An 18,018-nucleotide genomic window follows, 5' to 3' on the forward strand; every position below is an offset into this window, starting at 1 on the left:
ATAACCATTAGATCAATATACAAAAGCCCAGGCTGCACTGATACATACATAAACACAAATTTCCCTGTTTCTGCAAAAACGTCTTAATCTCATTCCCATAACCTGTAGGCTACACCGAACGAAAAACAGTACCTACTGTAGCTGTCACTGGGGCAGTAACCTTTAAAAAGGTCGTAATATGTACCATTTATGTACATATATGTATAACATTATAAACTCTTTAGGTACAAAGGTGTACTTTAAAAAAAAGGGTACCACCACAGTAACATCTAGGGGACATTTTTTTCTGACAGTGTATGTGTGTCACATAGTAAGGATGCATAACAATTAATCTATAGCAGAATAAAAGTTTTTGTTTACATCATATGTGTGAACTGTGTATAATAACTTTGTGTAGATAAATGCGCAGATGCATGTATACATTTAAATATATATATATATATATATATATATATACTAAATATATATATTTTTTTCTTAAAATTATACATAAATGTGTACATATTTATATATACACATAATTATTATGCACATTTCACACACATATATGATGTAAACAAAACCTATATTCTGCTATAGATTAATCACGATTAATTATTATGCATCCCTATCACACAGCCTTTGTTTCACAGCAAGGCACGGGTTAAATCATATTTCAAACATTCTTGACAAAACACATCTGACTTCTCAATGCGTTCTTACTCTCCTCTCTATACCACAAAACAACATCCGAATCCTCTTTATCAAAAGCTTGTGGCCAGACTTTACACTTCTCTTTGAAACACAATTTTAACAATATAGACCAGGATATTTCTATCAAATGACAACAAATACATTTCGTCCTTGTGTGTGACAGGTTTCAGAGCAAACATGTGATGGGGGATATGACAAAGAACCATTCATGTTTCTGAAAGACATTTGTTGGACTTGGTTTTGGTCTCTCTCTCTCTCTCTAGTCGGCTGTGCAGCGTACTACTTCACAAACCCTTCACAATTTTTGGTTTGCTCTTTGGTTAGAGGCCAAAGTCGTGTTTACAATATGCAAGATGGAAGGCCTGGTTAGATATGATAGAGCAAATCTAAACACATTCATGGCACAAAGAAAGCGGTTGGGATTATACGGTTTCAAATGATATACGTCAACACCAAAGAGTGCTCTGTCAGTAGTATGAGGACAACACATCTAATATTTTCTGCATTTAGCGTTTTGGCTTTTGTTAACTGGAATAACACAGTTACCAAATTTGGCTCATTGTTCGCAACTGCTGTGCATTATTTGTTAAAAGCTAAAGATCCTAAAACAAAGATGATTCTTGTTCCTCTGCCAGTAATACGAGCACGCAAGTGGGTTTTAATGGCACGAATATGGTTTACTTGAAATCACGAATTCAAAGAAACAGTGAGAAAAGTGGGTATATTTGTCATTTCCTTCTGCTTTTCTCAGTAAAGTTGTAGAGTTTTTCACTCAAGAATAAAAAAAATCAGTTATTACTTCAGCTCTGTCAAATGATGCACATGCCATTGTTTCTAAAACAGCATGCATATGCAGTGTTTCAAATGATGCTAGTTCTGCATTTTTTCTGCAGAAAAGCATTGCAAGTAAATGGTGACTCAGGCTTTGAGCCCATATTACCCCTCTTTTTGTGTTCCACCAGTTTGGTACAATATGAGGATGAGTAAATAATACCAAACGTTTCACTTTGAGTGAACTATTCCTATGGGGGGCATAAAAAACATCCCGGGACCGTCCTGGAGCCTACAAAGACCTTCTATGGTATTAGGGTACTCATTGGCCCTATACAAGGCCTCATACTATTCAAGGTTGTTGTTGTTTTTTTTAACTTAAACATTGATGTGCATGTAGGTTTAAAACAAATGTGAAATGAGTAAACATTATACTACACAAACAAGAATGAGCACCATAATGGAAGTCATATTTAAATTCTCTACTTCACTTTTAAGAAACAAGGTGTGACGCTGGTTGCATTTCACAGCATGAAGGAGTTGTCTTTATGGGATAAAACCGCAGTCTTTATACAAAGGGCGATCCTAGTTATGCTAACTGATGGTTGCTAAAGTGAACGTATGGAGGGTGTGTTCAGGTCCAAACTATTTCTAAATACTATGTCGGGAGAACTTTAAAGCACTTGAATCTGACAACCGGGCATGTTTAAATCTGTCTTAGCATCAGGAACTATCATTTAAATATACTTCAGACTGGGAGGCGAATGCGAAATGAGCAGTATAAAATATGAACCAAGTATATTGCTCACAAGGAAATACCAATTCTCTTTGAGATAACCTGGATGATCTATTAGAATGATCCAAGACAGTGTGGCGATTCATCATAATCCCATCTATTTAATATTGGGATGTGACAATTCCTTTAAGTTTTAGCTTATAGTTCAACAGAAAAGAGTAAGGTATGTTTTTTGCACTACTAATACTACAATAAAAACTGATAAAAAGTTATGGTGCATCTAGGGTTTTCATTTTACAATACCAAATGTGTAAAATAGCTTTTTAACATAAGCTGCTCTTTATCTTATTGTTCTATTGTAGTATGAAAACCCTGCACTATTGAATTGGGTGTCTCTCTAACATATATAATATACCTCCATACAATTTATCATTCATAACTGCAGGAAGTCAATCTTGGTAAATTATTCATTTCTATATTGAAACACTGAACCTTTTGGTCGGTCCAGATGCATTAAGTGCGAGAAGCTGGGGAGAGCTTCTTGTAATCGCTGTCCAATTTACACAAAGCCTATACAATACTTAAAGCACTTTTAAGGCCGCTAAATACATTTAAAGTAGTTTAACAACTGACCGAGTTAGGAAACCAATGCAATAATACCCCCCCCCCTTCTTTCTTTCTAAGGTGGTATGGCCCCAAGGCAATTTCCACAATGTGCATGATTCCTAAACATATATTTATATATAATTTTTAAGGTTTTATCTTTTAAAGGCACACCCTCCACATAAGCGCCAAGAAAAACTAACTGCATATGACTTAAAAAAGATAAATGAAATGGCACCAAACTGATACAGATGTGGCCTTTAAAAACGCGCGTTTTCTCCCGCGGCATTCGCCAAATCGTCTCGCGGAGTCACGCAGAATTCTGCAAGTGTTTTCGGGGGGGCTACTTTCCCTTTTCCCTTAATGTGTTTCGCTTCACAGAAAATCCACCAGGTGGCGCATAAAAAACTACATTTTTATATGCGTTGTCATTGCGGTTGTTTCCAGAAGTTAATAAGGGCATTGCTGAATATTTAATATTTCTATTAAAACAGCAAAGTGACGTCAACCCCTTCTTGCCAGCATAACAGCGCATACATATATTAAGATGACTGTACGTGCAATGGGCATTTATACTAAGTGCAACAAAGAATTTAGTGTGAGCCTAATACCCTTAACTCTATTTACAATGAATATCTTAATTATTTGTGTTGTCGAATTTTGACACCGTTTCATTGTTTGTTTATAATATTAATAATTATGTCCGTTTTTCTAAAAGTATTAATATTTTAAAGAGATTCATGTGGTATAAAAATACATGTTTTAAAGTTAAAAATGTTGTAAAAATATATTAGTATTATTGTTCTGACATCAAAGTCTATCGCCTAAACATTGATAATCCGTGTCATGTTACTTCAATATCATACAGTATACGCTAAGCATGAAGTCGAGCACACACATTGTCGTCAGTATGGCCTACATGAAACACACCTGCCCTCTACAGGTTTTTATATTTCCTGCGTCCCCCACCGAACTCCCCTTCTGCGGGATCTCGCAGAATTTCGGAAGTCTCCGCGGCATTCTGCTCTCAGAAACGCGCATTTTTAAAGGCCACATCTGTAGCAAACACATGAAGGCCAAACAGTTGACATTAACACATCTTGGGCTACAACTTTAGCACTTATTTGTAACTATGCGTTGAACGTTAAAGCTACACCTATACTGAAATGGATAGCACTATGGATACAGATTGTGATTCTATTGAATAATATTGCATTATTTAAACGGGGGACCCCATCATTGTATTTTGTACTGGATCCTTGATCCTGTAATACACACCACAGGTACACCTTGTAGTAGCACTTTCGCCCCAACATAGATAAAATGGCTGCTAAAGAAAACTGAACTAGCTTCATTCAGAATTCATATACAATCACTAAGGAATATATAACTGAAGATGTTTTGTTCAGGGTTTTCACCACTGCCTCCATTCAAACCCGTTGAAAACAAAACAAGAGTGTCTATCGAGAGAAGCTTCTTCCGCTCCTTTCAGGTTCTTTGCTATGAGGTAAAACCTGGCTGGAGTTGACAAGAAGCTAAAAAAATACTGTCCAGTATGAGTATGTTGAGGTTGTATAATGAGGTTGTATCATGAGGTATTGAACGGATGTGTCACAATTAGCCTTGCACTGGCAGAAAAATCATTCCTTGTGAGTGAGTGACCTACAACGGGCCACATGTGCAAAAATAGGTCAGGTAAAAGCGTGATATGACAAGCGTCTCATCTGAGCTTTCACATTATTCGTTATTGCAACATGCCTATATTACTCTGTAAATATGTTGAAAAACATGGAAATATATATATATAGAGAGAGATATATATAAAATGTGATAAAACTCTCAGGAGGCCTTGAATACACAGATCGTCTCCCCTGTTATTTGTTTCCCAGATTATAGGACTCCTTCCCTTTGAAAAACTCCTTAAAAACATTCTCTTGATCTTAGTCCTGTGAAGAACTTCCACACAAAACGGACGAGTAGAAAACGCGCAAGGCAGGTTCACTATTTCTTGTCATTCTTTAAAAACTGATGGGCTTTATCTTGAAAAGATTTAAGCCAAACACCCAAATAAATGAGGCGTATTTCTCAATAATCACATTTGGATGCAGGGGCTTCCTCTGGACTACACTTGCCACTCTCTTCACTTGCGTTTTTAGTCGACGCATCATCATCGTACGCTGCTTGGTAGGCTACTTCACCCTCTGAGGCGTCCTCTTGCTCCCCCCTCTGGCCATCAGGTGCCTCTGCCAGCAAGTCTGTGTGATTGTTGACTTCTGTGCCGGAGATCATGTGCTTCTTGCGCAAGTGCTGGTTGAGTGTGCCTTGGAAAGGGAAACATTTGCCACAGATCTGGCAGTTGAAGGGCTTGTTGTCCGTGTGGCCGCGGATGTGGTATTCTAGCTGATCTTTGCGAGTGTACTTCTTGCCGCAGAACTTGCAGACGAAGGGCGTTATGCCCATGTGCAGACGCATGTGGCGGTCCAGACTACCTTTCTGGTTGAAGGACTTGCCACAGTAAATGCAAATGAGGCGCTCGTTGTAGGGGTACCACTGGCCACGAATACTTCGTTCCCGTACATCATTCTCAAATCCGGTTGCCGCTGCAGCTCCATCGGTTTCTTCGGCACCAGGCTTGAGTTGGGTTAGCAAATCAGCTGGAAGGGGCACGGGACGTTTTGGCCGGGCGCGACCACCACGGACGCTGCTGAGCAAGGAGCGAGAGGGGCTGGAGGAACTCAGGCTGACGAAACATGGTGAAGGCAGTGCAGAGTAGGTATATCCGGCAGAGGGATGTATGGGCCCGTAAGATCCCACGCTAACAGCTAGCACCTGCTCGCCATCCACTAGCTCGGTGTGGTAGCCATCATCACCTGCCGACGAGCTGTCCGAGTAACTGGGTCGTTCCGATTTCTCTACCTTGATATGGATGTCAGTTACTTGCCCATCCTTTCCTATGAGTTCCACCTGTTCTGACTCAACCTCCATTGACGCCTCCTGCTCAGAAACGCCATCGCTGCTCGCCCGGTCTGACTGTCCTTCCTCCACTTGCTGCAACACCCCCTTACTTGAATGATTCTGGCGTGAATAGTAGGGTGGCGAAATCTGCGTTGGGTTTACAAAAATACCTCTGTCTTTTACACCGTTGCATACAGCCCTTGAGGTGGCGCAATCGCTGTCCGGATCTGTTTCTCCAGGCGATGGGATGCTGATCTTAGAGTGAATACCCTCGAGAATCTGCGTGCATTTGTCTATCACAGCCTGCATCTGGAGGAAGCTGGCAGCCGTGAGGAAACTGATGACGTCGCGCAGGCGCAACGCCATATGGCCGGTGTAGCAGAAGGCCAGCAGCTGTTCGAACACTTCAGGGCTCTTGATTACTGATATAGAGAGGCCACTCATCGTGCCCAGTGCAGAATGATCGCGGAAGTACGGTGAACTGGCGGCCAAAACGGCCTTGTGGGCACGGAACGGCTGCCCTTGAATGTGGACGATGATGTCGCACAGCTTGCCCTGGAGACGGAGCTCATTGAGCTGGTTAAGGACGGTGTTGCTGAACTCCGGTACATCAAACTCTATGAGGCTGCCGCAGTCCTCCATGACTCACTGACGTCTCTCCCAGTTTGCAGAGAACCTGAAGAGAAAAACAAAAACGGATGTGAGAAAAGACATCAAAGTTACAAAAAAACCCCACACCTTTTAGTACTTTGAGTCACATATATGCAGTTATACGCATTAGAAATGTACAATGTTTTAGTGTTAAATGCACTCATCAAATGAATTAATGGGATCTTTTTGCAGCAAAGCTAAAAGAAAGGTGCCGTACGTACACCAGTGCTACCCAATCCTGGTCCTCGAGACCCCCCTCCCAGAAAGTTAAAACAACTGATTCAACTTATCAGCCTCCTTCCTAAATGGTAAACATGTCTCCCTAACAAGCTGATGAATTAAATCAGGTGTGTTAAATAAGGAGACATCTAAAACATTCTGGGAGGGGGGCCTCGAGAACCAGAATTGGGAAGCACTGCCTTACACAACAAATGTATAGTAGCAACCAGGGCTACTGTTTCTGTGGCCCAATTTACACTTAAAGGAGCTGTATGTAATATTGACGTCTAGCTCGTGACAATGTTTATACCACAATCTGCGGCTCATTTTAGAGGTGGCGTCCACCGGAGGTCATATCTATGGTCCATTGCTGTCTTATTTAAGCAACAGTGAAAACTGGCAGCCAAGCTGTCAAAATACACTACTGGGTAAATTGCCATGATCACACAGACCAAATCAAAAACCTGTCACAGAACGCGGAACTTCAAAAGTATTTAACTGGCTATAGCATTGTTTTCAGAGAAATTTAAAGGTAACATAAAATATGTTTATTCAAAAATATTATATTGTTTTAAATGTTGTACAGTAAAAAACCTTTAACCCTTAAAAACAAACAACAAGAAGCCTTTGAAATATTGGTGCAGGATTTTAGTCAGCCTGCTTACTGTCTGCCCACACGTCACCAGATTTTTTAAACATGAGAGGAAACATTATATGCTGAACAAAGTTGTACTATGCCAACGTAACATTTACACGAGAAAGCAAACTTGATGCGCAGAACTAACAGAGCAAGCATTCACTGAGTGAAGACCATTTGCTGACCAATGCACTTTATCTTAAAATAGAGATAGATTTTAAAAACATTTATTTACATATATTTGGCAGATGCTTTCATCTAAAGAAACGTACACTGCGTTCAAGCATTACATATTTTACATGGCTCAACACTTATGCTTGTCCAAAACAAGTGAATATTTCAGATGGGCGAGTGAAAGAGAACTTCACAAACGGTGACAATACCATGACAATGATGTAAGGATTTTTTATTTATTTATATTTTTGGCCATTTTGCTGTCATTTTAACAGTGAGTGAGGAGAGGACAGGAAACTACAGGGAGGACAGAGGGGTATGGAATCGCCAAATGACCACTAGCCGGGAATCGAACTCGGGTCGCCAAAAGTCTCGGAGCTCTGCCCACTTCATCATCGGCTCCGGCTTATTTATTTATTTATTTATTCTTAACGTCATTTCAGCATTTATAGCTATATTCTTTGTGAGAACTGCTTAATCCACACAAGATATTTTATATACACGTATATCGAAGTGCCTGGAGTAAACCCACGCTGACACAGGGAGAATATGCAAACCTCGAACCGGGGACATTTCTTGCTATGAGGCAACACAACAGTGCTACCCACTGAGCCTCTTCACGATGCAACACAAATTCACACGGGGCGTCAGCGTTAACACTTCCCATTCACTTTTAATGGGTGATGTCATGCGTGGCCGAAATGAATTGTGGATCCGTCGGCGCCGCATCAGTGCCGTTGCTCGCGGCAGAAGTTGAACATTTCTCAACTTTTTCAAGCGGCAACGAGTGCGTCAGCCAATCAGATCGCCTTATGCAAATAACCTAGGCAGAGCCAGCTAATACGTTTATGGAAGAACGGAGCATGTATAGCGGCTACCGTGATTGGCTGTTGGCCATGCTTCAGACAAGCCTTCCGTTAAGGGTTAACGCTTACGCCCCGTGTGAATGCGCCGTAAGGATTTAGAGATTTGATTTCTGACCACGGTTTATGATAAAGACATATAGAATGACAGTAACTTTTTCAATTCTGTTAGGAGTACATTAAATTATTCAAAAATCATTGCATCTGCACACGTTTATTGGTCATATTGCATCACTTACCTAACAACGTCTATTAGGGTTAGACAAAATCATAACTTATATGTGCAAATTCACTTTTGGGTAAATGTTCGAATGTTTCTAAATTTGCAAACTGTTCAGTTCAAACTCCTGCTTTGAATGTGCATGTTTTTTTTGGATATCTACATGTTTGATACACCAAAAATTACATTCACTGTAATGTTTTAAAGCCTGATAGGATGACCTGAATTAAATATAATTTAGTCAAGGTTAAATAAGGATTTGAACAGGATGTAAAGTGTAATCTCCCTGAGGTTAAGAAATGTATCCACATAATTATTTCAGTATAACAACAAGTAATGATTTAACGTGACAAATATGCATGATATATTGCATAATTTAAGGCATATCTGTCTCGTGTAGAAGAAAACAGGCTGATGTGCATATAGTACATTATGTATTTAAACAGTACTGTTAAAAATGTATTTGACACTTTACTGATTAAAACTCTAATTACCCAAATATATATTGCATGTCATTTCGAAAGCTATAGTTCACTTGGTACTTTTTACTTACTTAAAAAAAAATTTGTAAAAATGTTGAAAAACATTTGTAACAAAATAATCATCAGATTACTTAAATACCATAGTGACAGATGAAAATAGTGATAGCGAAAGCCCTACAATTTCAAATGGGAACTTGTTGAAATTATACATTTTTTTATTTTTATGCAAGTAACTTTTTGCTCTAAATCTGAATGCCTAATTTCAAGCCTGGTCAGTGATATTTTACTATTTTATATTTATTAGTAAATAAATGCAGTAAAAAATTCAGATGCAAGCTGCAAAACTTAAATCTACTGGAAAGCCTTTTAAATCTAACCTATACTCACAAAAAATGTAAACGATAAATACAAAAATTTAGGAAAAAAATTAAACAGATGCCATAAATATGTGCTGAAATGAAGTGATATAATTGAGTGACACTCCAAAGTGCACATTTTAGTCTATCATCAAGAGCACTCTTTAATCCATGAATCCTTCACAGTCCACATGAAGACAAGAGCACTTTACAAACTTAAGAGACACTCCACCTAATAAAGGACAAAGACACCCTCTGGCTGCTTATCAAATGCACCTGAAAAAACAAGTTCAGGTACACCTCTCTCATGTATTACAGTGGTCTACATAGCAAAGCTCTTAGGCTAAGTATGTTATCTATAGTCCAGAGCAAAGCCTAAAAAGTTAGACAATAAGCTAATGAGTTATTGTGCATCTGATTCATGTGTGCACCATTAGAAGATCTAGTGGATGCATAAGCAAAACAATATGAGAGTAAGAGTATTAATCCTTCATTAAAAATGATATAAGCTAAAGTAAAAGGCACAAATGGACAGCAGTGAGTAAAAAGCTTATCTGCACAGTGTTCAAGCTGCATTAACATGCTCATTCCTCTTAGCTCCCATTTGATATTCTTCTGTCCTGATTCTACTTAAGCTTCATCCAACTTTAAAGTCTTTGCCTCTCACTCCCTTTTAATGCAATGTGAACTGTCAGCAACTGGGAAAATATAAACATTTTCTCCAACTGGCAAGACTTGCTGAGGCACCCGTCTTAACGCCCATATGCTGTCATCATGCTATCGCTAAAAAAATGAAAATGGGAAAGGTGAAATGACATGACTCACAGAAACACCAGAATATTATGAATATTGTGTTTTAACAGCAATTGCATTACTTTTATTATTCCCCATTGCCTCACAGAAGTTGTAAAGACAACAAAGTGCAAAAACAGAGATGTTTTAAAGTATCTTTCAATGAATCAGTTCAGATAAAACCGTCAGTGATTTAAAACTTGTAGATCAAATGCATGTAAATCTCCATGTGGCTTTTTCCTAAAACAAATTACATAATTACGATTTGCATGTGCTGTTATATTGCTGCAGATGAAAGATATTTGAAGTAACCTATTAAATATGTAGTGAACAGCAGAAAACAAGGCATTCCAGTGCACCTCCTCAACTGCCATGTTGAAGAAGGGTTTGCTACATCGGAATTGGCTATTGGTGGGATTTAACATAAACAAATGCCCAGATCCATCAGATAAGGTTGCTGCCAGACACCTCCTATGGCTGACCTTAGTGCCAAAGCTTAGAAGAAGAGGACATTTTGATTGGTCCACAGCATTTCTCCTTATCTCACCAAACCTCCTTCACTTTCATCCAGGGTGATCATAAAAAGAAGTGGTTTGGTAAGTGAAAAATGCACAAATGAAATTCAAAATTCAAAGACAGAGTTTATCTCTATACTTTAAGCCATGCCAATTAGCTCATATCAGTGAAGAATTACTGACTAATAACCTTTTCATTGCATTAAAGTGAAATTACTGAACCTTAACATAAGAGCCTGATAAAATAATTTTTATTTACAAAAAAGTAATTTGCACTTAGGCGGCCGATCACACCAAACATGTTTATGGCAGTTGTAGGCGCCTTTTTTGAATAATTTTCTATGGACAATGAGTGTTATGTTTATGCGCGGCGAGCGCCTTATATTTTTTGCCTTCTGCCGCAGCACGCGTTTTTGAAGGAGTGCTCAGAGTGGAAAAGGGCCCGACATCATTTGGTTTTTCCATTGTCCAATCGAATGAGGGGAGAGGCAGGCCTTCGGTTGTCAGGGCTCAACATAAAGGACTGCCCGGTGGCCAGGGGCAAACTTGAGAGACGTTCGGGCCAGTAAAAAGTATTGTCACTTGCCTGATCTGGCCAGTGCTTCACGCTCAGTCACTAAAATATATTTTCATCAGTGTATATTATTTAACATCTTGGAACCAGACATTTACTTGGGTAAAAACACAACGAAAGAAACAATGCAATATTTTGCACAGTTTGCTGTCAGTTTGCAGATAAAGCAAAAAAGTTGGGAGCTTTTTTGTTGGAACATGTCTGTTGTACATGTATACAATTATATTTGACCTTTGAATTATTATTTTTAAATATGTGACACACTGACATTTTTTATTGGGGCCAGTAACAATTTCAGAAAATCCAGAAAAAAGCAGTTGGGATAAAACAACGTGTAAAAAAAAAAAGAGGAAAATCAGGTTTCACCTCAGAATCATCTCCTTTACAATCGCATTCACAGAGACAAGTTACAGAAAGGTTGTGAGCTGAATGCAAGTTTGACATATTGCCAGAGAATGTATACTCAGTTAATCTGATGAACTTAAGGGGACAAGCATGCTGACTACGCTCCATGAAGATGGATTCACAAGTTTCTTCATGAGCATAGGTCCTGAGGGGGATTTTATCATAGCTTTAAAATGATCAAAACTACTTCCTCATATTCTGAATTGCCTAAGTAACAGACCATATACATACATCTAACGTATGGAATGACTTATCGTTATAGGAGTTTCTGTGTGATAGGGCGGCCACGTAAACAGTTGTATGAAAAAATTTGGCAGCAGCCAATGTGCATGTCAAAGAGCTATTTTCTGCACCAAAGGGTTGTTCCAGTTGAAGTGATCCCTTCACGAGTCACAATGGTTCACTGCGTGGCACGTCTTCACCTTACTTAACTAGTAGGCAAGCAAGTCTGTTTGTTTTAGAGTTGTAATTTAGCAAAGAATTTAGAGCACCAAAGCAAAAAAGATAAATGAAGTGAACACAGCCTTAGACAAGGACTGGTATAGCCTCATTTACAGTCTTAAATCCGTATTACTGTCTGTCACATTTATTAGAGATGGGTGACCTGCCGATAACAATTTTGTCTGATTCTGTTTTTTCTTAAGAACTTAAATTGATAGCATAGTCTACAAACAAAAATCACCTTTCAGAGCTACGAACTTTAGGACCCTGAGGAATCTAAAGAGAATGGAAACACAACAACAGAAGCAGTCTTTACATGGCAATGTACGTTATTTACAGCAATAATCTGACATTCAATTGATATGAACAGATTAATTAGTACACAATCTCCTACTTCAACTATATTGTTGAACCAACATGGAATCGGAATGACGTGAGACTGACTGGTTGGTTACCTTTCCGACCATTCACGCATAAAATCGGCCAATTCCGGTCTCTTGTCGGCTGATTGGTGAATTTCTAATGTTTATCATTTATCACCTTAATATTACCAAACCAAGATATAAGAGACAACAAACAAAAGAGGTAGTAAACCTACACACAGTACCCAAAATCCCTAAACAGCATTAAAAATGAAAAACTCCTGGATAACTCTGAAAACGTCTTCAACTGGTTCACTGAGCATTGCAGTTAAGACTGAAAAGTGCCATATCAGCATTGGCAAATGAACACTGCAGAAGGTCTGCTTCAAGATAAGCAGCTTTTAGCCTATTCTGCAAAATGAAAACCTAGTCCAGTAGCGCCAAAAATGCTTAACATGCAGAGTTTGGCAGGAGGAACTTGATATAACCCACGAGGGGGGGGGCAGCCAGGGTTTCTCAAAAACTTTGTGAGGAACTATTTTCAAGAAGTATCACGAGATGGCTGAGAAAACAACATGGCTTTTATCAGCAACACTTCGACTTAATAAGATAAAAGTTATTCGGAGTTATGCAGAGTGCCAAAAGCCAAACACACAAAAACTGGAGGTAAGAACCAAAAAACTGTACAAAGTTTTTCTTTGAAAAGGCAGTATACATGTGCATGTATTTTTAGATCAATTATGATAATGTAGTATTCAACAACTAAGCAGTAGCTGGCTCTCAAAGCTAACAAAAAATGGGTCAGAAGCTTTGCTATATACTCAGCCTCAGTCATGAGGTTACACCAAAGGAATCTTCAGTTCAAACACTATCGTAAAGCTCTGATCATAACAGGAGAGACCATAAAAAGGCCAACGTACATTAAGAACATAGCCTGTGCCCCTTCTGTCTACTAAAAGAAGCTCTTAACCATTGCAGACTAGCTTAGCTGAGATTCACATTGAGTCCAGCAATTTTGATGGCATGAAAGTAATAGGGATACATAAAAGGGAAACTGCTGCACAAATTCAAAAGGATAATTAAGAATCGCTATAAAGGAAATGGCAAGGGAAATCAGCCAGGCTTCGCATATCTACCAGGCATAATCAGAGTGGATAAAAATACCACCAAGTCAGCCTGTTTTGCTTCGGCTGTGCAGGTCAATGGCATCCTTTCTTTCAGCCAAAGCTGCTCTCCATTGAAGCCCTCCAAGAGACAAGGCTTGCACAGCCAAAACCCACTGTTCCTGAACTGTGAGCTTTAGCCAAAATCCGTAGTTCAACATTTCCAAAAAATTAAACAAATATACCCACAAAGATGTCATTGGATTTAGAAGCAGAGGAAATGCCATATGCAAGATACAGGATTGCAAAAACCAGACGAACTCTTCTCTATTTCTGTTTGCTATAAACCTGCCATAACAGGGCCCTCAAACCAAAATGCTTTTCAATAGCTAATCTTAAAAAGAACCATGACCACGAAAATGAAAGGTTTATCGAGTGCAAAGCAATAATGCCTGCTCATGCACACGGCTTAATTGGTTTGGCTCCGTCTGTTCTGACAAGCCTATAGTTGGAAAAACCTTCGGAGTGGTTGGGAGGGACATTTGCGTTACCATAATGCACCTACAGGAGCAAAGGGCAAACTGTAATGAAATCCACAATGAAGGATATTTATATGTAAACTTCCTAAATAGCAAACTATATCAATATTTTGGTGTTTTCTATGACGTAGGATAAATGTTTACATGCAAGTCAAAGCCTCATGAGAGATGTTACAATCACCATTATTAAATCAGCGTATGATGAAAATAAATTCAAAGACAAGGTTTTTCTCCTTGTTTGAAAATATACAGCTGCACAATGTATGAGCTGGTTGGAAAGCTTACGTCTGACCTCAATGCACATTTCTGGCACAGCTTCTGTTGCAAAGAAGGAGGGACATATCAGATCATACCAATATAGATTGCATTAGTCCCTTTCACACATACATTCTTTACTGGTAAATTGCAGTTAACAGATCATGTGTGAACAGAACCTTTCTGGTAAGTCAATTGTCTATTTACCAGTAAAAGAGGTTGTAAGATTACCAGTAATTTACTGGTATGTTGCTATGTGTGAACAGACAATAGGATTGCCGGTAAGAGCATGTATGACATCAGAACGCGCTGACAGCTCAGGGCCAATCGTAACGTTCTGACAGACAACGCATTTACCCCCACGCTGTTTATGGACCTCTCTCACCACCGCACACACGCTGCTTAACTCTTTTCCCGCCATTGACGAGTTATCTCGTCAATTAAGAGAACACATTTCCCTGCCAATGAAGACTCCCTATTTTTACAAAAACAAATTCATACACATTTTAAACTCTATATCTTCGTTATAAATCTGATCTCTAACAAAATTCCTTTACAAAGATACAATTATTTCAGCTTTTTGCTACAAATTTAGCATCTTTGAAGCAACCTACCCATATTTAAGAGGCTATAAAAAGTGAAAACGTGAAGATAGGCTGAAACTTTTTTCCCCGTTTTGTTTGTTTGTTTGAAAACAGATGGTCTGTTCTTTCATTTGATATCTGCGTGTTTATATATTCATATAAGAAAATTTTCCTGGAAGGAAATTTGTAAAACTTTTGTGAAAATCATAAAAAAATGCTGGCGGGAAACTTTTTTTATAAAAGGCTGGCGGGGAATAAGTTAAAGTCGAGCACACCTGAAGTTACCAACCACATCTCTTCGCCAAAGCTGTTTTAAACACCTTACCATATATTTGCCGAACTGTCCACGTCCTTAGCACACACTCTGTGAAGCTTAATATGTAAACATTGCTGCCGTTCTAGACGGAGGTTGCGACTGTTTTCCCCTACAGTTCAGTCTGAAGTCAATAAAATGTTGTTTGGCGAAGAGCAACTGCGCAAGTGTCAGCGTTGGCCACAAAAGTGAAAACAACAAAAATATGACGTCTTAACCCGCCATTGTTTGCAACACAACATCGGTCTCGCTGCATGATTGTTTGGAGATAAATTCTGCTTTCTCACCGAGTTTACTGGTATGTTGGTACTGATATGTAAATGATATCTTATTGGTTCATAGACATAACATTGTTGCGTTTGTGTGAACAGCACATTTTTGTATTTACTGGTGAATTCATTTTGGCAGATTCATGGTAATTTACCAAAATTATTGTGTGAAAGAGCCTTTTGTCTCATCCAGTGTCCCACTAGGGAAAAATGCAGATACATTACCCAAAACTCAATATACAACGTGAAAGAATTCTTTTTTTTTCCTAACTGGAAATCCTGCATATTAGTCTAGTAAATTGTGGTAACATCACCTATTTAACCCACTAGTCTGTGTTAATAAATTAGGTATATTAAGTCATTAAGCAGACCTTTAAACTTATAAATGAACAACAACATATGCAAGAGCACAGGCTTACATGCAGATAAGTACATCACATTTACTTTTAGTTTCACTACATGTAAACCATCAGCTAAAGTGAACATGTTGTACCCTATCTGCCCTAAATGAAACACCCTGCCCTTTGGACCCATTTTACCTATACATTATGTGTGGTGCAGATTTACTCCAAGTCAAACCCACCTCTTCTGTCACTAAAACTTTGTTGTCTTACGGGTAATGATATATAGACATAACAAAACATACACATTTGCGTAAAATTATAATTTTGCTTTAACGAAGATCCTGTTACAATGAAACTATACTACTTTAAAATGCTTTAACTACTAATTTACTAAGTCATTATTACATCAAAACAATAAATTAAGAAGAATTTTTCTTACACTGGAGTTTTCAACATATGTAGTTTGTAACAGAAACGAAAGTAACACAGACCCAAATGTCCCAAATGTATTCCTCTATACACGCGATCAGTTGTGTAATTATTATGAAAGATTAATAGTGGATTCAAGATTTCAAGTTACGAACCAATCAAATGCGGATTCACTTGACCTGCAAATATATCATTAACACCATGTTTAACAAATCAGTAACATCTCAACTGACATACTAGCTCACCCTCAAAACCTAGACAGCTGCATAGACAGCATTTTAGAAACCATAGATTAGTTATAGGTGCAAAAGTAGATCTTTCATAAGTAAGGGTACGGTATGTTACATGTCCTGGCTCAGAAAATAAAGTTTGCCTTCTTCCTAAAAACTAACAGGCTTGAGGCAAACTGGCCCACTTGTTTTTGATTGAGGGAAATGAAGAATGTGGAGGCTGGTAGCTTACACAAGAAAATAAACCTTTAATAAATAAAATTAAATACTAATGTAAGATAATAAACAGAAAATACGCTTGTTCAGATCAAATCGACGCTGAATAACGTACAGTTCAAACTCCCACATCGCATTTTTTCGCTAGCCAAGTTACTGCCAGGCTAGCCCGTACCAGAGCTGTCATGGAATGCTAGCAAGTTAGCCAGTTAGCTATATATATCTAGATGAAACTGCGTCAAATAAAACACCAACTATGCCTGATAGAGCACACGGCGCCGTTAATAATATCACATCTCACCTTCTTCGCAGTCAAACGTCGCCCATTCCCGTGCACAGCGACTGCGTTAGCTCCAGCCTGACCTCCTCCTTCCCCAGCTGTGCTGCTGCTGATCAGCCGTTGCTATTTTTCCAGCTCTCTGCCCCACCGGAAGTGGACGTGCGCAGCGCGCGGTCTCCAGAGGACGCGCTCTGCCTCGTGAGTTTCTTGATTCGCCCTGTAGATGATATAGAGATCAGCGCTTGGACGCATCACTCACACTTTCATTGCAGTGCAAGGGTCAAGGTATGTTTAAGGATGTTAGCTTTGTTGTAATAATTTAGGAGAAGAGGGTCCAGTTTCCACGAAATGCACGGCTATGGGCTAGCGTAGGAATGTGGTCTTGTCATTAAATAACCTTATTAAGGCTACTTTGTATTTTTTAGGTTTTAAGTACACACACCCATATACAGCAGCAATATAATAAAAATTAAAATATACACTTTTAAAAAATGTAAAAAAAAATATATATCTATCTTTACTATTAAATTTTCCAGTAAATAAATGCCTTATTTTAAGGAATAAAAATAAACAGATGAGGCATTTATGGAGCACATAGAGAAAATTAATTAAATATTTTGATTTTCCAAAATCTGAACCTTTATTAAACGATTATAAAAAACGAAATAAAGTTACAATCTGTCCTCCTGCTGGTCAGTCTCAATTTGATATAATGTACGTCCAACAGCAGAGGGCGCCACAGGCTAATAAACACGAGAAAAGGAACATTCATATACAGTAGCCTATATACATACTATAGCAACTATAATAGGCTCTGATGATCTAAAATGATCAATTGTCATAATGTGCTTTCACACCGAACAATGGGTTAAAATTAAAATATATATTTATTTTATGTTTGCATATGCAGAACTGCAACATTTTTATATATCAACATTTATGGCATGATAATAAATAAAACATTAAATTATAACCAACAAGAACTTTATATTGACATCTTATTTTCA

General features: G+C 38.5%; 1 protein-coding gene across 1 annotated transcript; it reads right to left on the reverse strand.

Moving 5' to 3' along the window:
* Positions 1-1,822: 1,822 nt before the first annotated feature.
* On the reverse strand, positions 1,823-17,149 carry zbtb34 (zinc finger and BTB domain containing 34). The gene is made up of 2 exons (XM_065247285.2): positions 17,033-17,149; positions 1,823-6,434 (listed from the first exon to the last, which is right to left on the reverse strand). Exon 2 carries the CDS (start codon positions 6,398-6,400, stop codon positions 4,889-4,891), a length of 1,512 nt encoding a protein of 503 aa, XP_065103357.1. The 5' UTR covers positions 6,401-6,434; positions 17,033-17,149; the 3' UTR covers positions 1,823-4,888.
* Between the last annotated feature and the right edge of the window lie 869 nt (positions 17,150-18,018).

Source organism: Paramisgurnus dabryanus, chromosome 11 (assembly GCF_030506205.2).
Source record: "Paramisgurnus dabryanus chromosome 11, PD_genome_1.1, whole genome shotgun sequence".
Taxonomy (NCBI): Eukaryota; Metazoa; Chordata; class Actinopteri; order Cypriniformes; family Cobitidae; genus Paramisgurnus; species Paramisgurnus dabryanus.